General features: G+C 40.5%; 1 protein-coding gene across 3 annotated transcripts in view; it reads right to left on the reverse strand.

The window, feature by feature from the left end:
- RELN (reelin) overlaps positions 1–25,126 on the reverse strand; it is a 782,434-nt gene that overhangs the window by 388,492 nt on the left and 368,816 nt on the right. For 2 of the 3 annotated variants that reach the window (XM_082254410.1, XM_082254409.1), the window contains exons 9-10: positions 16,754–16,850; positions 13,597–13,837 (exon numbers count right to left, since the gene is read on the reverse strand). In XM_082254410.1, the coding sequence (XP_082110536.1) occupies positions 13,597–13,837; positions 16,754–16,850 (338 nt within the window). The remainder of the gene's footprint in view (positions 1–13,596; positions 13,838–16,753; positions 16,851–25,126) is intronic. The other variant, XM_082254411.1, reaches the window with a different exon arrangement.

The following is a 25,126-nucleotide window of genomic DNA, read 5'->3' on the forward strand; positions in this document are numbered from 1 at the left end:
TCCAGAGGAACATTGAGATCTCCAGCTAAAATAATACAACCTTTTCCAAATTCCTTCAATTTTCTTAGGGTACTCGACAATAAGCCTACTTGATTGTGGTTGGGGGCGCATACATTTGCTAACGCACTTGGCATGTTTCCCAGAGTGCCCCTTAGAAATACGTATTTCCCATACAGATCCACCATAGTGGCCTCACATTTAAAGGACAACCCTCTGCGAAAACCAATGGCCACCCTTTTTGTTTCATGTATATCAGAGGGACTGTAAAACCAGTCTGGGTAGTTTGGAGAGAAGAATCTAGTGTTAGTGGAGTGTGTGAGATGCGTTTCCTGAAGGAAAGCTACGTGACAGTGGAACCTTTTAAATTCCCTATACAAACCATATCTCTTACCCGAGGCATGGAGACCTTTGACATTGATTGTAATTAGATTGATGGCTGCCATAGGGATCGCAGAGGGAGCTCCAACTGATAATCAAACAATGAAATCTGCAAAAGAGCAAGGTAGGTATAGGAGAGGAGGGGGGGGGGAATAAAAAGATGGAGCAAGTGTGAAAGGTTAAGAAGGAGTGAGGGAAGAGTAGAGAACATGGATAAGATGATTTCCAGGTAAGTCCGGTCAAGGCACGCAAATGTTTGCCGTGCTTGAGCAGGGGGTCACCCTCAGGGGGTCACCCTTCCCTGATCCACCTCTATTAAGTCTGCCGAAGTTGCGAACGTGAGTGTGGACCGAGGCATGGAGATTCCTGCTAGGAAGGCAGAGGTTATGGGTCATCAGAGGGGGAGTAAGGGTCGCCAAAAAAAGTATGCGGAATCGCTCGCCCTCCGGAGGTACTCCTTTAACATCAAATACAGAACAAAACCAGCAAAACTATATTAAAACAATGTAGAATAATAACATTGAAAACGCAGTGATGGTAATAATAAACGGGATGGCACCTGTGGACATTAGGACCACTATGTATTTCAACTAAACTAGAGAGAGCAGGTTCTAATGTTGGCACCGGCGGGTGTACACACGAGGAGCAGCGTTCGTACCCTTTGGCAGCCATTCTCCCCCTCCCCCCCGGACATCGGCGACTTGCCTTCTCTAGGGAGGTGGGGGGATGTTGGAAGAGGAGGGAGAGGCCCTTCGAGATGGACGTGGGCAATTATGGGACCCCTAATTAGTGGCCCCACCCATTCCATACCTGGCAGGCCCTTGGAGGAACATCCTTTGGTCTATATAAGGACTATCACATATTTTGTCAGGGCTGCACCCCATTTTTCTGTGGAGATGGTCAACTAAACCTTTGGCTCTTTGATTTTGGTAATACATTTATCCCCCTTTTTTTGGAGTTTTTGTAATCATTTTGGTATGTCTAGTGTTGCTAATACAGCTCTTGTATGCATTCTTGTTATATATACCCCCCTTCTTTTCTATCATTCATAGGTATACACCTGTTTTTTTCCTTTTGAATGCAAGGATTCACGCTACCCTGGAGGGTTTAACCTTGGGGCATTATCTAACTCTAATTAATTGCCCTCCCCAATCTAGTTCCATCTTGTTCATTTTTAATAATTTTTGCGGTTGTAATGGACTGAACAATTATTCTGACTTTAGTCACCTGGGCACTGAGGTGGAAGTCTAACCTATTAGGTGAGATTTACCTTTTATCAGCTACTTTATCCCCTTTTTCTTTTGCTATTCTGAGGCCCTTATATTGAAAACTTAGAGATATATATATTTTTGCTTAGGTAAAAATTCTTCCTTTTTTGTTGAACAACTGTCCTTACATATCTCTGCACCTTGTGGTCTTTCCTCCCATGGGTCGGAAGGCATATGTTGGTTTCGCGCACCCTCCTTATTCTGAGATCAGCTTGTTTGCTCTCTCTTTTTTGAAGTGCAATAGGGTGAGTAAATATTTATTCATTACTATAAAGTTGTTTTATTGTGGTGTTTCTACACATGAAAAATGTTCTGAATCTTATATGGACATGTTATGTGAATCATTAATGAATATACTATTAATACAGATTGCATGAATGTGTAAATCTGTTACCAGTATGTTGAGCATGCACCTATATACACTGAACAAAATATAAACGCAACACTTTTGTTTTTGCCTCCATTTTTCATGAGCTGAACTCAAAGATCTAAGACTTTTTCTATGTACACAAAAGGCCTATTTCTCTCAAATATTGTTCACAAATCTGTCTAAATCTGTGTTAGTTAACATCTCCCTTGCCGAGATAATCCATCCACCTCACAGGTGTGACATATTAAGATGCTGATTGGACAGCATGATTATTGCACAGGTGTGCCTTAGGCTGGCCATAATAAAAGGCCACTCTAAAATGTGCAGTTTTATCACACAGCACAATGTCAAAGATGTCGCAAGTTTTGAGGGAGCGTGCAATTGGCATGCTGACTGCAAGAGCTGTTGCCCGTGAATTGAATTGTTATTTCTCTACCATAAGCCGTCTCCAAAGGCGTTTCAGAGAATTTGGCAGTACATCCAACCAGGCTCACAACCGCAGACCACATGTAACCACACCAGCCCAGGATCTCCACATCCAACATCTTCCCCTCCAAGATCCTCTGACACCAGCCACCCGGACAGCTGCTGCAACAATCGGTTTGCATAACCAAAGAATTTCTGCACAAACTGTCAGAAACCGTCTCAGGGAGGCTCACCTGCATGCTCATCGTCCTCATCGGGGGTCTCGACCTGACTGCAGTTCATCGTTGTAACCGGCTTGAGTGGGCAAATGCTAACATTCAATGGCAACTGACACTTTGGAGAGGTGTTCTCTTCACGGATGAATCCTGGTTTTTACTGTACATGGCAGATGGCAGACAGCGTGTATGGCATTGTGTGGGTGAGCGGTTTGCTGATGTCGTGGATCGAGTAGCCCATGGTGGCGGTGGGGTCATGGTATGGGCAGGCGTATGTTATGGACAATGAACACAGGTACATTTTACAGGTACATTTTATTGATGCCATTTTGAATGCACAGAGACGAGATCCCGAGGCCCATTGTTGTGTCATTCATCCATGACCATCTTGCAGCATGAGAATGCATGACCCCATGTTGCAAGGATCTGTATCTGTGTATCTGTGTTCCAGGTCCTGCCAATATCCAGCAACTTCGCACATTGAAGATGAGTTGGCCAACATTCCACAGGCCACAATCAACAACCTGATCAACTCCATGCGAAGAAGATGTGTTGCACTGCGCAAAGCAAATGGTGGTCACACCAGATACTGATTGGATCAACGGCACTTCCTATTTACTATGTTACCAGCTGTGATTGGACAAAGCTGAACCCATGGTAAAGAGCCTATGTCATAGGCTCTTTACCGGGTTTGGAGATGCGGTGAGTCAGAGTGACACACCGCACCACCGATCACTGCTCTGCGCGCCCCCCGGGGGTCTATCCTGCTGGATGCATATGACGGCCAGTCAGGATAGTGCAACCACTTTGCCGCCATCATTTTGCTATATGGCGGGCGGCAAGTGGTTAAATTAGGGCAAAAATAAAAGTGTTGCATTTATAATTTTGTTCAGTGTATATTTCTATAAACTTATTTTTTTTGCATTTTTTCCTTACAGTGTTATTTTATATGTATCTGTTGGGTACAACTTGTTTTCTATATTAAAGACATTTAGTCCTGAAGAAGTGGGTGATCCGTGAAACGCATCGACCCCTACTCTAAAGATTTAACGCCTTCTGCACTTGGTTGTAATGTATTTTGTAATGTTTACAACACAATGTCTTTTATATTGTACTAAATAAAAGATATATATTTTTTTTATCAATTTTGATGTTTTCCATTGACTAATGTGACAATGGGTGTATATTTAAAGTCCCATATCCAATGTTCTCTCTGCCCTTCTAACAATAATAGGGGTGATACTTCACTGTCACAGTAAACAATCTAAATTTACTCCACTCCACACAACTTTCTAAACAAATATTTGGTTGTACATGACCCTGTTAGATTTTTTGTCGTGCTTTCGAGTCAAAAGAATGATTTGTCTATTTGGCTTCTATGACTTTGTCAGTTTGCATGAGAGATGAAAGTTTATGATTCTCTTCATATTTTCTCCAATGGGCAATGGATTCTTACAGACAGCTGTAGCCTCACAATTTATTTTTTGGCGACATCGCTTTTATTGGAATGAATATGCTGGGTATTTGGGGACAGGCAGCTTGCAAAGGGCTGTTAGCAGATGGAAAGAAATCTGTCCACTTTGCCTTCACCTCTACATGGGCATAAAGTCATCAATTTCATCCATTAAGGAGTTGTCAGTCAGCCCATCTAAGTGGAAGAACATTCCTGGTAACCAGATTAGCTGATAAACAATGCAGATGCAAGGAACACTTTGGAGGCAATAGAAAATATAGTTTGCGGGCAAATTGAAAATGCAACAGCCAATTTCTGTAATGACTGTAATATTTTAAGTGATTATGTTTGCCACTTCTGATTTCTCCTTAGAGAGGACATTTTTTTAATTAAAGTCTAGGCAATGAGCAAAGCTGAGATTAGAGTTGATGAATAAATAGGCTAGAGATTAATGGAAAACTATTGCAAAATATTACAACATATCTGCATTGTCATTAATTAGAAATTGAAAAAGTTACATTCTCGGGTGTATATGTTATATGTTTAACATTTATTTGTGTAAAAGAGCAAGAACAATACACAAAATCAATCCATTTTAAAGCTAATCACAGTAAACTGTTAAATACATGGTGCATTAAGGGTCTTATTTCTTAAAGGAGTTATAACGTCAGAAGTTTTTTTTATCTTAATGCATTCTATGGAAAGGAGTTTCTCACCCAAGATTTGACAGTCCATGGCCCCGTCCATGGTCCCTTTGATGCAGTGAGGTTTTCCTGTCCCCTTAGCAGACTACGTTTCACGATGGGGATGGTGTTATTGGGGTCATAGGCAGAATTTCTCCTCCTCCAAACACAATGCCAAAGAGCTTGATTTTGGTCTCATCTGACCACAGCACTCTCTCCCAGTTCATCTCTGAATCATTCAGATGTTCATTAGCAAGCTTTAGATGGGCCTGTATGTGTGCTTGAGCAGGGGACCTTGTGGTGCTGCAGGATTTTAGTCCTTCACAGCGTAGTGTGTTACCAATTGATTTTTTCAGTGACTATGAACCCAGGTGCCTTGAAATCATTGTCCAGATTCTCCTGTGTAGTTCTGGGCTGATTCCTTAACGTTCTCATGATCATTGAAACTCCACAAGGTGAGATCTTGCATGGAGCCCCAGACCGAGAGAGATCGTGGAACAGTGAGTTAACACTTTACTGTGTATACTACTGTGCCCCAATTGCCCCACTAAAAAGAGGACCTGTCACCAGCTTATCAGGGTACCTGTCACCTACTCATCAGGGTACCCGAGTACCTGTCACCTGCTCATCAGAGTACCCGAATACCTGTCACCATCTCATCAGAGTACCTGTCACCTGCTCATCAGAGTACCCGAGTACCTGTCACCTGCTAATCAGAGTACCCGAGTACCAGTCACTAGCTCATCAGAGTACCCCGAGCACCTGTCACCAGCTCATCAGAGTACCCGAGAACCTGTCACCAGCTCATCAGAGTACCCGTCTCCAGCTCATCAGAGTACCTGTGTAACTGTCACCAGCCCTTTAGAGTACCTGTCATGCAGCCCAGCAGTACCTGACATACATCTCATTAGTACCTGATGTGCATCCCATTAGTACCTGACTTGCAGCCCATTAGTACCTGATGTGCAGCCTATCACTACCTGTCGTGCAGCCCATCACTAACTGTCATGCAGCCCATCACTACCTGTCATGCAGCCAATCACTACCTGTCATGCAGCCTATCAGTGTCACCTGTCACACAGCCACCATGTCCAACAAAAGTTTTTACTACCGAAGAGGCATATCAATTTCTAAGCTTGACGGATGAGAGCAGAGAGGAGCTCTCACTGTCCGAATCCAGTTCCGAATCTGGTTCGGAATTCGAGCCCTTTGAAGGCAGTACATCAGCAACTGAATCGGAAGAGGAAGTCCGTTCCAAAAGAAGACGCTCTGAAAACCAAGCAGCCACCAGCAGCGCCATACACCCCAATGGCCAATCGGCAAACGTCAACAGCGCTAGACTTCAGGAGGAAAGGCCCAGTACAAGCACTGGAATTTTATGCCAGACCCAAATAATTAGGGCTCAAACTCATCTTCCGGATGCCTTAGTAAACCTATTGTGGCTGCCTTATACCTCAGAGTCAGCTACAATCCCCCTTTCACAGCACAGGTGTGCAGGTCAACACTGCAGGTGTGCAGGTCAACACTGACAATTTTTCTGTGATTGATTTTTTCAATTTATTTTTCCTTGACAAGTTACTTCAAAGCATCGTGGACCAAACAAATCATTTTGCCCAACAGTACATAGAGAACAACCCCAACTCATGTTATGCCCATCCTTTCGCATGGAGACGCCTAACAGTGGAGGAGCTTAAATTGTTTGTGGGCTTTACAATCAATATGGGGCTTACAAAAAAAATGAATTGCATTCTTATTGGTCTACCAACCCCATCCCTCACATGCCAATTTTTTCAGCTGTCATGTCCAGGTCCCATTATGACATATTAATGTGCTTCCTGCATTTCAGCAATAACTCGCAGTGCCCTCCCCGAGATTGTCTCAATTTTAACAAACTATATAAAATTCGCCCCCAAATTTATTTTTTTTCTAAGAGGTTTCCCGAACTTTATGTCCCTGACCAGAATATCTCGGTGGACGAATCCCTGGTCCGTTTCGCAGGTCAGCTGAGATTTAGGCAGTACATTCTCAGTAAGTGGGCAAGGTACAGATTGAAGCTCAACAAGCTCTGTGAAAGCACCACTGGATATGTGTACGCCTTCCGCATGAACGAAGGTAGAGACTCCCAGCTCCAGCCTCCTGAGTGCCCAACGTACCTGGGAATAAGTGGAAAAATTGTCTGGGACCTAGCATTCGCACTGTTGCAAAAGGTGTATCACATTCACATGGACAATTATTATACGAGTTTGCCACTTGTCTGCCACCTTAAGAAAAGTTTGGCCTGCGGTACAGCAAGTAAAAACAGGAAGGGCTTACCACAGCGTCTAGTCACTACAAAACTATGAAGAGGGGAATCCGCAAGCCTGAGGATTGAGGAAGTGCTGGCCGTGAAGTGGAGGGATAGGAAAGATGTGTACATGATTTCCACCATCCACGTTGACACCTCGTGGAACTTCACAGAACGCAGTCCTGTTTAAAAGCCTGGGTGTATCCAGGAGTACAGCAAGTTCATGGAGGGGGGGGGGGGTGGATTCAAACGACCAAATGCTGCAGCTCCATCTATAAACATGAAAGTCCCTCTTTTGGTACAAAAAAGTCACAATTTAGTTTTTTCAATTTGGCCATTTATGATGCATATGTCACCTATCAAAAATCAACAGAAACACCAAACACCTTCCTCAAATTTATCGAAGATACTGTCACTGCCCTGATCTACAAGCAGGGATCTCCCCCCCAGAAAGCATTCGCTCAGACTGCATGATTGCTAATTCCCTGACAATATTCCACCATCAGAAACTGGAAGAAGACGTAAAAAAAATGTCGCTTGTGTAGCAAAAAAGGAATTAGGAAAGACACCAGTTTTCATTGTCCCTTTTCATAATTAATTAGTAGACCGATTATTGTTTAGAATAATCAGATAATAATCCTTAAAAAAAGTGTGATGTATAATTTAGTTAATATGTCAAATTTAAAAAAAGCTATTTATTCTTAAATATCTATATGCAGTGGTAAATATAAATAACCAACTATATGGTTAGGGAGCAAAATCTATAATTCGTGTGCAGTCTTTTGCAGTTTTCAACAGACACGACAGCCCTGGACAAAAGACGGCCGATCGTTCGGCCGACGATCGGTACATGTGTACGGGGCTTTAGTGGTTCATTTATACTTTGAAACAGTGATAGTAATAATATATAATACCTATATAATTTATATAATAATAAATAAACCTAGAAGTAGGATATATGTGCATTTTAACTAGGAGTCAGACATGAAGCTATATGAAGGGTGGAAGGGAGATATAAATATTTTATATTAAAGTAGTACTAAAAGCTGAGACTTTTTTTTCATGGATATGATCATTTTTAAATATAATGCACAATACAGGTAAAAGTTTACTTTAAATGTAATTTTAATGCCTTATATTACCTCAAGTTTATCTTATATTACCTCAACCTTCTCTGGGTTCAGATGCTGATTTTCCTTCTACGGTCTTTAAAGTGATTTTTTTTAAAAACAAACATGTTATACTTACCTGCTCTGTGTAACGGTTTTGCACAGAGCAGCACAGAGTCTCCTCTTCTGAGGTCCCCCACCGACGCTTCTGGCTCCTCCAGCCTTCAGATTGCCCCAATAGCAAGCCGCAAAGTACAGTATAGCATACCGCTATAGGAAGGTAAAAAATCTTCTGCCTTTAGAACCAATTACTTCCTGCCCAGGACTACATGTCCCATGAGTCATTGCTCCTCACACATTCACAAGTTCTCAGGCACTTACTGACATGTATGGATGGTGTACTGTGCTGTATGTGTGCTTCACTGTATTTACTGATATGTAAACAAATAATGCATTCTGTATGCAGGCCCAACTAATCGGCTGATCAACTAATCGATTATGAAAATAGTTGACAACTATTTTTATAATCGATTCGTTGTTGATTAATCGACAATTAGTTGTTTTGGCCCTACAATTATTAGTTAAAGTAACGCAGTGTCGTATCGCAAAAAAATGGGTAATCTGATTTTTCTCTCCTTTGTTGAACCCAAAGTAATTTGGAACAGTGAATATGCACATTGAGATAGAATGCACATGTTAGGTTTAAATAGGTTAATGGGTGGAAGGAAGTGATTGGGGGTACGGATAGGGGGGCACAGCATGACACGGGATGGGTGGAATTGGGGGGATAGCCAAGAGTGGCTTCCCCCTAAATCACTATAAAAAGTTCACACTTTTTTTTTTTTTTGTTCTTGTTTTTTTGGGATGTGTTGTTTTTTTTTTTTTTTTTTTCACTGATATAGCATGCTCAATCGGGCTTGAATGGCTAAAAAGGTGGGGGGAGGGTAGGTAGGGGCGATATGGGAGCACAGTGTGTTAAGGGAAGGGTAGAATCAGGGAGACATCTACAAGCAGTCCCCACTGGTTCTTCCCCATAAATAATTTATTATTCTTTTTTTTTTTCTCCACCAATACATGAAACAGTGGGTGCTTGGGGAGGGAGGTGATGTGGGCATATGGGGAGTAGGGGTCTAGGCAGAGTGGCCAGGTAGACCCTACATTTCAGTTGGGAGGAAGTCCAGAAAGGGGACCTATGATTTGAAGAGGGCTTTCCCCATCTCTCGCTTGTCCCTCGCCTCCTTTTTTTGGTGAAGAAAGGTGATGTATATGGATGGAAAGATATTCTTCCAGCAGATACCACTTGTATTTTATATTTATTATAGCTTAGTAATTATATATAAATTGTGGCGTATGTGAAACATTATTGGTATATTATGGTTGCTTATTTATTTATTTTTTTATTTCAGGAATGCTACCTGGGTTTTTGACTGTCTTGTATTGTTATGTCCTTTTTTTTTCATATTGAATAAAAAGAATTAAAACACAAAATATAAGGTACACCCAAGTACTTAAAATCCCCTTCCAAAATAATGTTGAGAAACAGTCCTTGATACGCCTGCTAAAGTATCCAGCTTGGAAAAAGCAACTACAGCTAAAAAAGATTAGAGTACAAATCCTTTAGAAATAATCATGCACAGTTGTAATAATCTAGGAGTTAATGTTTAGCTACCTGCATAACCTAATTCATGATGGGTTCTCTTTAAACAGCCAAGAGTTATAGCTGAACTCCAGGCCAACCACTAAAACACAGATTAAATACATATAGGACATACTACGCACACACATTTATATAACACAACCTTGAGTTATTAATTAAAAAAAAAGCTACATTAATGTATGTATTTTTAATCTGCCTGAGGTTCATTTTTAAAATGTGTATGCTGTGATAACAATAAAACTGAATCTTGAAAGCCTATAACAGATAAGGCCAAAAAACAAATAAGCAGTTAAACATTATGCCATAACCTTTAGCATCTCAGACTGCTTCCTCTGTAAAACAAAATTAAATTCCAAGTCAAACAAAATAACTCCAAATCCAACTGCGTTAATAATTACTAGTTATGGAAAAAAACGAATCTGACAAACAGGAGACAGGATGCAAAGAACCAAGTGTGCTTTATTATGTCAACCTTCCAATATGTCAGCACCGGATTTAATTGGCTCATCTTCAAACCTGCATACTACAATAATCTAGCTGATTGTGACAAGTACACTGGGAGGCAGCCTCTAAATGAAACACTGTTCTCTTAGTCTCTGTCAGTCTGCATGTGGGATTGTAGACGTCTGAACAATTATAATGAGTGAGGAAAAAAGGAGATGCTGTCAAGTGTGCCAGTCATCTTTCATCTTTAGAACTTGTATTAACATCTTCAGCATCTACGAGCCAAATAAAAATGTGGCATTTTTATATGGTAGATGGACTTTCCTACTGGCTTTCATTTAGTATAAATATATTAAAAGCAAGTAAATAATTACAGTAAACCCCCGCTCCATCGCAGTTCAGTTTTTGCGGTCCCGGTATATTGCGTTATTTTTTGTAATGTTATTTTACTATATAAATCATTAAAAATGAAATATTTTTGTGTTTTCCATAGCTCTTGCTATGTCTCTCGGTATCTTTTATGTGTTTAAATGAGTTTCTGTTGTTTTAAAAGTGTGTTTAAAGACTTTAAAATGCTTTTACACGTACAGTGACAGTAAAAAAACATGCCTACAATGTATTTTAATAGGGTTTTTCTATTTCGCGGATTTTCACTTTTCCAGGCTGGGTCCGGAACGTAACCCCCGCAATGGAGGGGGGTTTACTGTAGACCTAATGATAAATACACAAACAGTAGGTATTTCAGTTCCCCACATTCTCCTTATATTTTTTATCCCTTTATCCCTTGTTTCACTATTTTTTTTCTTGTTATTATGCTTCACCTTGCAGCTCAGACTATAATTTTAGAACTAGAATGGAAAATGGATAGTTAAGAGCTGTGAAAAATTGACAAATACGATATATTTATTATAACAGGAATATAAGCCCATGACCCCCAATGATCCAGTTCTGACCCCAGTTCATGAATATGTCCTCTTTTCCTGTCATTACATCAACAAAATCATTGTCACTGAGCCTAGTGGATCCTCACTGCACCCCTGCTCTATAGTAGGTACAGCTATTGCTGACCACTGTTATTATGTGTATGTTATATTAAAATTATATTATTTAAAAACACAAATCATGGACAACTTGGTGTGTTTTTCATGTGGGAGAGACAGCGCAAACAGGCAGGACATGCACTGAAAGAAACAGAGCAGAACATTTGGTCATTATCACAACCAAAAACAGATGGATGGACATATTAGGTAACGCAGTGCTAATAGAAATGGCCAGAATTATATTCTGTGATGGCTAATCAAATACAATAAATTTATAACTGGCTTCTTTCAGCTTCATTTACCCATGTAGAGAATAATGGAAATTATTAATAACCATACTCTGCTCTCATAGAAGCTTAACAAGATAGATAGACCAAGTGCTTCATGAGCTCTGTGAGTTTGTTTGCCATTTTCAAGGTTATATTTTTATTGAAGTGTATCATTACTTCGTCTCTCTGTGCATATGTCATGCACATTTAGCTGCACTTTGTTCATGGGAAGACTAAATAACGGATCTAACAGTGTCCCAGAGAGGGACCAGCACTGCTCCTTCTGGTTTTCCCTCATTGTGCATGTATGAACACTTGCACATTGCATGATAGACAAGTGTGAAGGGTGCCAGACCCAAAACCTTTTGAACTCTGAGGAGATCGGCGATGGATCAAGTCAGCAGAAAGGGAATCTCCAATCACATGTAAGGAACATTTGGGGTGGTGGGCTCAGCAACCTGAATAGTCAAGGGCCTACAGATTGTATTTCTCTGTATGGTTGCCTGCTTATTAGACCTTTACGTGAACTTTGAGAACTTTGCTCAGTATCCAACTACTGTATTGCTTTAAAAATCTGCCAACACTGTTGAGAAAACATCTTAGGAGCCGAGGAAACCAGCTGGATGAGGGGTGAAAGGTTTTAATAAAACATATTCAGATGAATGTGCCTAATGACTACTAGCTATTTCATGACTTGGATTATTTAAAACCTTCACAGAGACATTGTGTTTATAATACCACTGTTCATCATTATTCAAGCTGTACACCTTTTTAAACCAACAAGCTTTTGAACCTGTAATTAGCTTTCCATTACATTACAGCAAAATTAAACTCAAAACCAAAAATGGAATATATTGTGTCTTACCAAACATTGGAAGCTTTTTTTTCTCCCTTTTTTTCTCCACATTAATCTCTACACACCTTAGATATTAGTGCCCCCCCCCCCCCACACACACACACACTTTCGATGAAGGAGCACAGGGGACACATTTGGACAGCAGCATTGTCAGTCTGGGAGGAGGGGAGTATTAGATGTGCTACTAGATTTAAACACATTAACAAAATTAAAGCTGATCTCCAGCGAATACTTTATAAGCAGTTACAGCAAAATATTTTTTCCTTTGGGGATAAAGGTTTTACATAAATAAAACAAACCTTTTTAAGCACCCTTGCCAGTGTTGAATGGTTTGTCTCATCCCTGTAGCTGATACATCTGCAAGTAAAGCCCCGTACACACGTAGCGATTGTCGGCCGTAAATATTCGGCCACCGACCGATCGGCCGATTGTCGGCTTGTTAGTATGATGCTTCCGACAACCGACTGCGACTTTTCGGCCGAACAGAATCTGGTGTGCAGGCATTAACATTTTTGTTGGCCAACCCCAGAACGGCCGATTGTTCGCCAGTCAGTACAGAATTCGGCCGACAAACAGCAGATGAGCAAGACTGGGCATGCTCAGAGAAGAAAAAACACACGGAAAGTTAACCATCACATGACATCACTTCTGCAGTCGGCTGTTGTTGGCCGACAAAATTCGTGTGCAGTCTTTAGCACTTTTCAACCGACAGGACAGCACCGGACAAAAGAACAGCCGATCGTTCGGCCGACATTCGGTACGTGTGTACGGGGCTTAAGTTTGTTCTCTTGCAAAAATAACAAACTTACTGGCCAAATCACCAGATGAAAATAGAAGAAAAAAAGCTTAAAAAGAAAACTAATGAAGCCATCACATCTAAGAATTGGTAAGCTGAAATATAACAAATGTTTGCTTTTGCCTTTAATACAGCCTTAAATTAGTAAATGCGATTCCTATATCACAATCTCAAGTCACTCTGCACATTTATCTAATGACTTGCAACCTTACCACTAAACACTGTGCGGCTGAAACAGATGAATTAGTTTGTGAATACTGCTACATGCCACTTTCTTACTGTTACTAAGTATATTATCAATCACAATATCTACTGGCAGAGGAGAACATAAAATAAAAAAAAACAAACCTTGACAGTAGCTCCTGGAAAGAAAAGCCAGTTTCCAGTGTCCATTGGGTCAAGGTTATCTTCTAACACAACCTGCTTATAAGCAGCATTGATGATCAGTATGTTATCAAGTGCCCAGCATGCCTCATACACATCTCCAGCCTGTGTGCTCTCTTGTGTCCATCGAAACCTCACATTTTCACCTTTGGCTTCATTAGGAAGGTAGATAATGTGGATGATTGTGCTAACATTTGAGGGTGCACTGGAGGAAAAAGATAAAAATATTACAAATTGTTGCAGTGATCAAGTAAAATACCCACCAATGACTGAGCAGCTTAGGCATAGTACATCTTTAAATTTAAAGTTCTATATTTAAATATTTAAAGCTAAACTTCCCCTGAATAAGGGAACTGTTAGCCCCTTTTCACATGGGGCGGATCTGTTTTGTCGGCTCCGCTGATACCTGTTGAGCAGGTGGATGATCGGTCCGTCTGCACTCACTGTGCAGAGATGGACCTGTCAGAGTCCTGCTCTCCTCTATGGGGAGATCAGATGAAAACTGACAGCCTGTCTGGTTTCATCCGATCCGACCCACTGAACGGATGGCAAACGTATAGCTATCCATCTGTTTTCAGCAGATCTTGTCGGATTGGATGCCAGGTGGGTGTCAGCAGACACATGTCCATTGACATCAACCTCCCCGTAGAGGAGAATGGGTGGCTCGATCAGGTCCACCTGAAAAATGGACAGGTGGACCCGATCGGTCCGATCATGTAAAAGGGGCCATAAACCTGCCAAAAGATTTGTATTGCTATCTATCCCATACTAAGATTGCACGCATGCCCACACCCACAGGTACAGGAAGACAAACCTTGCTGCTAATGTCACTCCCACACATTTGAAAATGCAGTGTATCTTTTGGTTGCGAGAAGTCACATGGTGCAAAAGCACCATGCGCTTCCTGTGCAACTGTGATTTTAATAAGGTGCATGGAATTTTTGCCTGTGTTTCCTGCAGGTAATGATTGGGCTGCTGTGCCAACACGAGTCGCACCAATTGCATAGATGAGAACCTAGCCTTAGAAGTCTCCTCCCCACCCTACCCTGTGACTGAAAAGTAAGAGGAGAAGCAGCAGACTGATGAGCTTATCTAAATGGAAAAAGGGGAAAACTGCGCTAGATATAAAAGAAAAAGAATAGCAGCAACTTAATATGTGACAAACATCCAGGAAAACAATAAGTGAGGGAAGCTGCTGTTTGTCAGTTGTATGAGCATGTTCCTTCCACTGCAGAACAACAGACCGGTTCCAAGTGCTGTTACCCCTGTCCAAAGTTTAGCTATTCAGGGACTGCCAGAAGCTGATACTAAGACAAACTGAGGGGCATGCGGGGGGGGGGGGGGGGTTGCTGGAATATGTTACATTTTACACTCTAAACATGGGTGTCACATGCCCCAAAGGTGAACTTGGCCTTTAACCACTTGCCGACTGCATGTAAATTTACTGTAGCAAAGTGACTCTACTGCGTGAAATCACTTACCTGTACATCATTTTTTGCAATAGCCACTAGGTTGCACGCCACCGGAGGCACTATCGCACGCTTTTTGGACAGAGGGGGAACCAATCAGTGGGTCTGGTGGACCCAATGCCCACCGGCCACCCATGATTGTTCCCGAGTGGGGCTGAGCCGCGGCTGTGTGTGTGAATAGACATGCAGAGCTACGGCTCGGGAAAAAGCCTGCTTGGGTACCCCAACTGCAAGAGCCTGCTTTGGGTGAAAGAGGGAGGGGCCAAGAGCATGACTGCACAGAACAGGTAAGTATGACATTTTTGTTATTTAAAAAAAAAAAAGAAAAAAAAGCCTTTAATATTACTTTAAATGTAAGTGCATTCGCTCTTACTGTTTTTTCCTTAGTCTTGCTGAAATATCTCACAAATACCTGTTGATCCTGCCAGTGAACAACACCTTATGCAGCTTCCTGTAATAAGTGGACATCACTACTGCATTGCTATTGAATTCAAAGCAGACTTAGACCTCTGGCTGCTTGCACTACTGTAGTATAAGTTGCAGGTTTAAAAGAGGATTTGGCTGATTTGATCATGCTTGATTAGCTGGACAGCTATTAAACTGGAAGTGACAAATCATTGTTGCTTCTGGGTTCATTCATCACAGACAAGATGGGGGAATAGATGTTCTTCCATCTCTTCTGCATGAACCCCCTTACCACGGTCCTGGGGGCAGCCCTGGAATTACCATGAGCCATTCACGGCACTGTAAAAAAGTCTGGCTAAAAACTATTTCAAAATCATGGCTGCAGCTGCAATCTTGTAATAATCACTTGCTGACAGAAGGTTTATATGCATATATTATCAGCAAGTGGGTAAAACAGGAACATCCAAACAAAAGTGATCTGGTAAGCATAAAAGGTGTTTATACTTTACGGACAACTGTTCCTGTATTTAGAAAAACAAAATGCCCGAATGCCAGTGTGAATGAGGCCTTTAAGGATAGGAGTATTTATTTTCTACATAAATGAGAAGTTCATTGCTATAGTCCATGTAGGATAATTTATGGCCATTTACATATACTGAATATATGCCTTTACATTGGATGACGGCTTTGCCCATGTGTAGGAATTCTTGCTATATCATTGTAGCAAGTTAGCAATCTTCAGAAAGTTCTCAGTATGGACGTCTATTTACAATGCAGACAACAAAATCTGCCATTCCATTTAACCAGATTTCATCAGCTTTTGCTATATTACTTTCATACTTTTTTAAACAATTTATAAAAATTATATGAAAAAAGCAGTAAAGAAGCAGTGAAAAATGTTGAATAATCAGTGAAACTGCTGGAAACCAAAACTAAATAGGATTGTGGTTATTTTTGGAAGAGTATTAATGTTTTTTTTTTTTTTATACAATCATTTGCGAAAATACAATCAAACTTTACTTATTTATTACAAGGTTTTATATAAAGCCGTGCTTCACATATATTGTACATTCGCACCAAAAGATGTGAATTATACAGAAGTCGTTTGACCGTTGAGTGCAGGGTAAGAAGTAACTATTGTACAGCATAATTTAACACCAGTCATTAGAGCATCGTTTATGAAATATTTATAATTCATCACCAAAATGTAGAAATCAGAGAGAAGTTACAGATATCCATGAACACACCTGATTCTCTCAAGGGGAATCCAGCTGGTAGCATTGCTCTTGGTATAAGACACCACAATTCCAGGATCTGAGTAGCTGAATCGACATAAGCCTGACCCTGTAAGTTATAACCACATTAACAAAATGTTATACAGTGACAAAAGCATTTATTATACCTTAACAGCTCCAAATGGCATGTGACCCTTACACACCACACTCATTTTTCCATATGTTAAATTACTAAATCAATAATGAAATGACATTAGAGCAGTTGCGGAAAGTAAGCAGCAGATTTATCCATGCTTTAGATGTCAGAATTGATATAAAAGTGATAAATCACAGATGAGAAGCGTAATGTATTGTAGATTTCCCAAGGGAGCAATATGAATTATGTGCATTCCGTAAAGAAATATATGTACTGGCATATGACCCAAATCTTGCTGATGCAATCATCGATAATCTGCACCTTCAAATATTAAAACCTAACATATGCATAAAGGATAGAATTAGGACACTTAGTGGTTTATTCACTACAGCTAGAGAGTGCAAAATCAGTCTCACTTCTGTAGAGAAACAAATCGGCTCCTACCCTCAGCTTGTTCAATTAAGCTTTGGCAATACAACTTGGTAGCTGATTGGTTTCTATGCAGAAGTGAGACTGATTTTGTACCCTCCAGCTTTGGTAAATAAACCCCTTTATGACACTTTAAAAGCAAATTTATTGAAATACAACTATAAAAGCAGATACATTCAATATATCACCTACACAGTGTTCCAACACATTTTTTTGCTGTCTACTCAGTCACAAGGGTTTTTGTCTAGATGTTGGTTTTATATAACCTAATGCTGACAAATTTATAAAAGGAAGATGCTTACATAACAATACTGAAAAGGTAACACACTAGATCTGTCTCAGGGAAGGAAATATAGAACATAACTCAAGCAGTAGTTGATTTTTTACAACAAGCAGTGGTGACAAAGAGAACCCAAAAATGTAAACCAATTTCACATACTGTACAATCAAGTTAAGCAAGCTGAATTTATGCCAATAGCTAGATTATTGCTCTTCACCTCTATATATGTGATATTTGTGTGTATGTGTGTGTACAATATCTATATACGTGTATATGTGATATTTGTGTGTATGTGTGTGTACAATATATACAGTATCTCCCAAAAGTGAGTATACCCCTCATATTTTTGTAAATATTTTATTATTTAATTTTATTTTATTATGTATTATTTTAATTTTATTTTTTTAAATTGTATTTATTATTTTAATTTTATTTTACTATTATTATCTTTTCATGTGACAACACTGAAGAAATGACACTTTGCTACAATGTAAAGTAGTGAGTGTACAGCTTGTATAACAGTGCAAATTTGCTGTCCCCTCAAAATAACTCAACACACAGCCATTAATGTTTAAACCGCTGGCAACAAAAATGAGTACACCTCTAAGTCAAAATGTCCAAATTGGGCCCAATTAGCCATTTCCCTCCCCAGTGTCATGTGATTTGTTAGTGTTACAAGGTCTCAGGTGTGAATGGGGAGCAGGTGTGTTAAATTTGGTGTTATCGCTCTCACTCTCTCATAAAGGATACTGGAAGTTCAACATGGCACCTCATGGCAAAGAACTCTCTGAGGATCTGAAAAAAAGAATTGTTGCTCTACATAAACATGGCCAAGGCCATGAAGATTGGCAAGACCCTGAAAGACCATGCAGCAGTTTAACAGGACAGGTTCCATTCAGAACAGGCCTCGCCATGGTCGATCAAAGAAGTTGAGTGCACGTGCTCAGCGTCATATTCAGAGGATGTCTTTGGTGAAAAGACGTATAAGTGCTGCCAGCATTGGTGCAGAGGTTGAAGGGGTGGGGTGTCAGCCTGTCAATGCTCAGACCATGCGCTGCACGCTGCATCAAATTGGTCTGCATGGCGATCGTCCCAGAAGGAAGCCTCGTCTAAAGCTGACGCACAAGAAAGCCTGCAAACAGTTTGCTGAAGACAAACAGACTAAGGAAATGGATTACTGCAACCATGTCCTTTGGTCTGATGGGACAAAGATAAACTTATTTGGTTTAGAAGGTGTCAAGCGTGTGTGGCGGCAACCAGGTGAGGAGTACAAAGACAATTGTGTCTTGCCTACAGTCAAGCATGGTTGTGAGAGTGTTATGGTCTGGGGCTGCATGAGTGCTGCCGACTCTGGGGCGCTACCGTTCATTGGGGGAACCATGAATGCCAACATATACAGTACTGTGACATACTGAAGCATGATCCCTTCGGAGACTGGACCGCAGGGCAGTAGTCTAACATGATAACGACCACAAACACACCTCCAAAACAACCACTTCCTTGCTAAAGAACCTGAGGGTAATGGTGAGGGACTGACCAAGAATGTCTCCAGACCTAAAGCCTATGGGGCATCCTCAAACGGAAGGTGGAGGAGTGCAAGGTCTCTAACATCCACCAGCCCTGTGATGTCATCATGGAGGAGTGGAAGAGGACTCCAGTGTAGCTCTGGTGAACTCCATGCCCAAGAGAGTTAAGGCAGTGCTGGAAAATAATGGTGGCCACACAAAATATTGACACTTTGGGCCCAATTTGGGTGTACTCACTTTTGTTGCCAGCAGTTTAGACATTAATGGCTGTGTGTTGAGTTATTTTAAGATGACTGCAAATATACACTGTTATACAAGCTGTACACTCAGTACTTTACATTGTTGTAGCAAAGTGTTATTTCTTCAGTGTTGCCACATGAAAATGTATAATAAAATATTTACAAAAATGTGAGGGGTGTGCGCACTTTTGTGAGATACTGTATATATAGGTATTTATATATATATATATATATATATATATATATATATATATATATATATAAAACCTATTCCTATTATTTTTTCTGATATAAACTATATTGTCAAAAGTATTGGGACATCTGCCTTTACACACACATGAACTTTAGTGGCATCCCAGTGTTAGTCTGTAGGGTTCAAAACTAAGTTGGCCCACCCTGTGCAGCTATAACAGCTTCAGCTCTTCTGGCAAGGCTGTCCACAAGTTTTAGGAGTGTGTGTATGGAAATGTTTGACCATTCTTCCAGAAGTGCATTTGTGAGGTCAGGCACTGATGTTGGACAAGAAGGCCTGGCTTGCAGTCTCCACTTTAATTTATCCCAAAGGTGTTCTGTTGGGTTGAGGTCAAGACTGTGCAGGCCAGTCAAGTTCCTCCACCCCAAACTCACTCATCCATGTATTTATGGACCTTGCTTTGTGCACTGGTGTGCAGTCATGTTGGAACAGGAAGGGCCATCCCCAAACTGTTCCCACAAAGTTGGGAGCATGAAATTGTCCAAAATGTCCAAATTGGTATGCTGATGCCCTAAGAGTTCCCATCAGTGGAACTAAGGGGCCAAGCCCAACCCCTGAAAAACAACCCCACACCATTATCCCCCCTCCACCAAATGATTTGGACCAGTGCACCAAGCAAGGTCCATAAAGACATGGATGAGCGAGTTTGGGATGGAGGAACTTGACTGGCCTGCACACAGAGTCCTGACCTCAACCTGATAGAACACCTTTGGGATGAATTAGATTGCAGACTGCAAGCCAGGCCTTCCCATCCAACATTGGTGCCTGACCTCACAAGTGCGCTTCTGGAAGAATGGTCAAACATTCCTAAAGACACTCCTAAACTTTGTGGACAGCCTTCCCAGAAGAGTTGAAGCTGTTACAACTGCAAAGGGGGGGCCAACTCAATATTGAATCCTACGGACTAAGACTAGGATATCATTAAAGTTCATGTGCATGTAAAGGCAGGCGTCGCAAAACTTTTGACAATAAAGTGTGTGTGTGTGTGTATATATATATATATATATATATATATATATATATATATATATAAAAGCAATCCTGCATCTGCTTTCACTGTCTTGGTTACACTGACGGAACATCTGCTGCCCAAGCTCATGCTATACTCCCCACTAGGGTTCCAAATTTTAATCATATTCATTTATTTTACTTAGAGGAGTCACATTCAGAACCAATCATCCTCATCCTTAGTTTGTCAAATACATTCATACAGCATGAAAGATGAAACGAAACATGATTGTATACACTAGAATGAATAGACACATAATGAGAGGAAGATTAAGACCTATCCCGCTACTTTAATCAGAAAAATTCTGCATCACTGCAAAATCACCATTAGTTCTGTCAAGCAAAGTGTCCTTTTAGGTTTATTTAGCCTTCATAGCTATAACACATAGATCAGAGAAAAAAAGACAGAAGTGTTTAGCATGTACTTTGAGAATATACTTTTAAAGAAAATATTATTTCTATTATATTTTTTATTGCACATGCAAGGCACGCATTATTAAGAAATAAATAAAAGTGCAGTGTCCTATTATGTATTAGCGAGGACTAATGGACAAAATTCAAGTTGGCTTCTTGTACAGTGCATCCGGAAAGTATTCACAGCGCTTCACTTTTTCCACATTTTAATATGTTACAGCCTTATTCCAAAATGGATTAAATTCATTATTGTCCTCGAAATTCTACAAACAATACCCCCATAACGAAAACATGAAAGAAGTTTGTTTGAAGTCTTTGCAAAATTATTAAAAATAAAAAAACAAAAAAATCATACGTACATTAAGTATTCACAGCCTATCCCATGACACTCAAAATTGAGCTCAGGTGCATCCTGTTTCCACTGATCACCCTTGCAATGTTTCTACAACTTGACTGGAGTCCACCTGTGGTAAATTTAGTTAATTGGACATGATTTGGAAAGGCACACACTGGTCCATATAAGGTCCCACAGTCAACAGTGCATGCCAGAGCACAAACCAAGCCATAAAGTCCATCCAAGGAATTGTGTTTAGACCTCCGAGACAGGATTGTATCGAGGCACAGATCTGGGGAAGGGTACACAAAACTTCTGCAGCATTTCTGCATTGATCCCAATGAACACAGTGGCCTCCATCATGTGTAAATGAAAGACGTTTGAAACCACCAGGACTCTTGCTAGAGCGGGCTGTCCGGCCAATCTGAGAGATCGGGGAAGAAGGGCCTTAGTCAGGGAGGTGACTAAGAACATGATGGTCACTCTGACAGAGCTCCAGCATTTCTCTGTGAGAAGAGGAGAACCTTCCAGAAGAACAACCATCTCTGCAGCACTCCAACAATCAGGCCTGTATGGTAGAGTTTCAAGATGGAAGCCACTCCTCAGTAAAAGGCACATGACAGCCTCCCTGGAGTTTGCCAAAAGGCACCTGAAGGCCTCTCAGACCATGAAAAACATAATTCTCTTGTCTGATGAAACAAAAAATTGAACTATTTGGCCTGAGAGGCAAGCGCCATGTCTGGAGGAGACCAGGCACCGGCTGGCCAATACCATCCCTACAGTGAAGCATGGTGGTGGCAGCATTGTGCTATGGGGATGTTTTTCAGCGGCAGGAACCGGGAGACTAGTCAGGATGGAGGGAAAGATGAATGCAGCAATGTACAGAGACATCCTTGATGAACACTGCTCCAGTGCACTCTGGACCTCAGACTGGGGGCGAAGGTTCATCTTCCAACAGAACAACAACCCTAGACACACAGCCAAGGTAACAAAGGAGCGGCTATGGGACAACTCTGTGAATGTCCTTGAGTGGCCCAGCCAGAGCCCAGACTTGAACCCGATTAAACATCTCTGGAGAGATCTGAAAATGGCCGTTCACCGACGGCCCCCATGCAACCTGATGGAGCTTGAGAGGTCCTGCAAAGAAGAATGGGAGAAACTGCCCAAAAATAGGTTTGCCAAGCTTGTAGCATCATACTCAAAAAGACTTGAGGCTGTTTTGGTGCCAAAGGTGCTTCAACAAAGTATTGAGCAAAGGCTATGAATACTTATGTACATGTCATTTTTTATTTTTTTATTTTTAATAAATTTGCAAAGATTTCAAACTAACTTCTTTCACATTGTCATTATGGGGTATTGTTTGAAAAATTTGGAGGAAAATAATTTAATCCATTTTGGAATAGGGCTGTAACAAAAAACGTGGAAAAAGTGAAGCGCTGTGAATACTTTCCAGATGCACTGTAGTTACAAAGCAACAGTATCCTTACTTAACAGGGCTTGATATCATGAAGTATCGGGCTAGCAAGCTACTTTATATAGTAACAGTTACACTTTCAATATGGTTAAAACTATTCTATAATATAAACTTTAAAAAAACATGGGGGTATTGAGTTTAGAAAAAGAAATGCTATGGCTGGTAATCTAAGAAAGGGATAACATTTCTTCATGAAAGTTGGTCAGCAGCAATTAAAATTAGGATTTCGTTTCTTAGGCACCAATGTCAACCCTAGAAATTACATGTGCTAATTATAATTATATAGAGTAGTTGCTGTAAAGAAAACCACAGTCATTTTTATATTTAGCTAGGAATTAGAAAAAATGTATGAAATCCACACCTTGAAGCTGGACTTCAGTCAGATATGTAATGAAAGCAGTTAAAGTATATCTAAAGCCAAACCTTTTGATTAGATTTTAGTAAGGAATAGTAAATAAGTTCACCTTTCATACCATGTTACAGGTTCTCCACCTGCGCTTAGCTGTCAAAATAAAAAAATAAAAAAAAACAAGCCCTGTGGGAATCGGCCCACCCGGTGGTGTCACTCATTCACAGCGCTCTGTGAATGGAAAACTACAAGGTCAAGCAGCCTTTGCGGCTGTCTGCTTGTAGTTTTCAGTGGACTACCACGGTGCTGTGGTAATTCATTCATGTTTCCAGTCAGCATGTATCAGCTTCCTCATAAGAGGTACAAGCAAGCTTATACACTGCCAGGGCGGCAGAAGACCTGCATGGCATCAGCGATCTGCTGATGGCTGGTGTAATGCTTTACAGGCTCCTGCAACAAAAAATAATAAAAGCACATTTTTTTACCTGCAAAAAAAATGTGCATTTATTATTTTTTCTGAAAAGGTGAACTTGAAAGTGAAAGAAGATCCCCAGTTGTCCACAAAACAATTGTATCAATGGAACAAATTAATCTCTGTTTTTGTTCTGGTGACAACCCAACTCATATTCCTTACTTATTCCTTACTAGCAAGCCTGGTAACATTTGCTTATTGCCCAGTGTAAGTGCAGACCAGCTTGGGAGTGGGGAGGTGAGACAGTCTAATTCAGGCATGGTTCTGTTCAACTGTGCCCAGTGTAAGTGCACCTGATACACTTTTATTACAAAAAATGAAATGTATTTCTAAATACAGCGAGTTTAAACACCAGAATGTGACCTGGACCTCCTGCAACTCCCAGCACAACAGCACTTGTAACCAATCATATGTGCTGACAACAAACATGTTGGCAGGGGAAGAGAGCAGAGTAATGACTCATCAGACTGCTGCTGCTCTTCACTGTCCAAATAAAGACTGGGTGTAGTGAGGAATTTGTATTGCTTAAATTAGAACTACAGTAAACCCCCCTCCATTGCGGGGGTTACGTTCCGGACCCAGCCGCGAAAAGTGAAATTCCGCGAAATAGAAAAACCCTATTAAAATGCATTGTAGGCATGTTTATTTTACTGTCACTGTACATGTAGAAGCATTTTAAGGTCTTTAAACACACTTTTAAAACAATAGAAACTCATTTAAACACATAAAAGATACTAAGAGACATAGCAAGAGCTATAGAAAACACAAAAATATTTCATTTTTAATGATTTATATAGTAAAATAACATTACAAAAAAAAACGCGAATTACCGGGACCGCAAAAACTGAACCGCGATGGAGCGGGGGATTACTGTATAGGCAAAACATTTATTTTCATGTTGGATAGAGTAAAGGAGGGTTTAAACTCCTGTTAGCCTTTTTTGCCATCTGTGTCATATTGGGGAGATTTACCTTCACTTCCTGTCCCATAGCCAAAACTAAAAGATAGAGGAAATCCCTGCAAATTAAGGGAAACTCTTGAGGCCTTCCAGGTCAGAATAACTAGTGTCCCCTTTGGAAGATTTCTCCTCTATTACTTTTCTGGGAACAACCCAAAATTTGGCATTTTCTTTTATTTTCACTTTTGATGATAACAGTAAACAGGACAAATATTATACTTTAAGTGCAACAGAAAGAAGGCAGCAGATCATCAGGCTGGCTATGCTGTCTGGCAAGGATGGGTAAATCTCAGAACTGGAGACAGCTCTGTGTTCCTGCAGCTCAGCTTTAATTACTTTTCTTCACATAATGGATTCCCCTGTTAAAATGTGGCCTCTGTAAGGTACGTGGTTCAGAGAGTTTATTATCCAAATGAACCTCTTGATCTTTATTACTAACTAGTTACTTATACTGTTAATTTTGATAGTTCTAGATACTGTGGTGATTTTTAGCAATCTGTTCTGGAAACATAC

The sequence above is a fragment of the Pelophylax lessonae genome (genome assembly GCF_965119305.1).
Source record: "Pelophylax lessonae genome assembly, chromosome: 4".
Taxonomy (NCBI): Eukaryota; Metazoa; Chordata; class Amphibia; order Anura; family Ranidae; genus Pelophylax; species Pelophylax lessonae.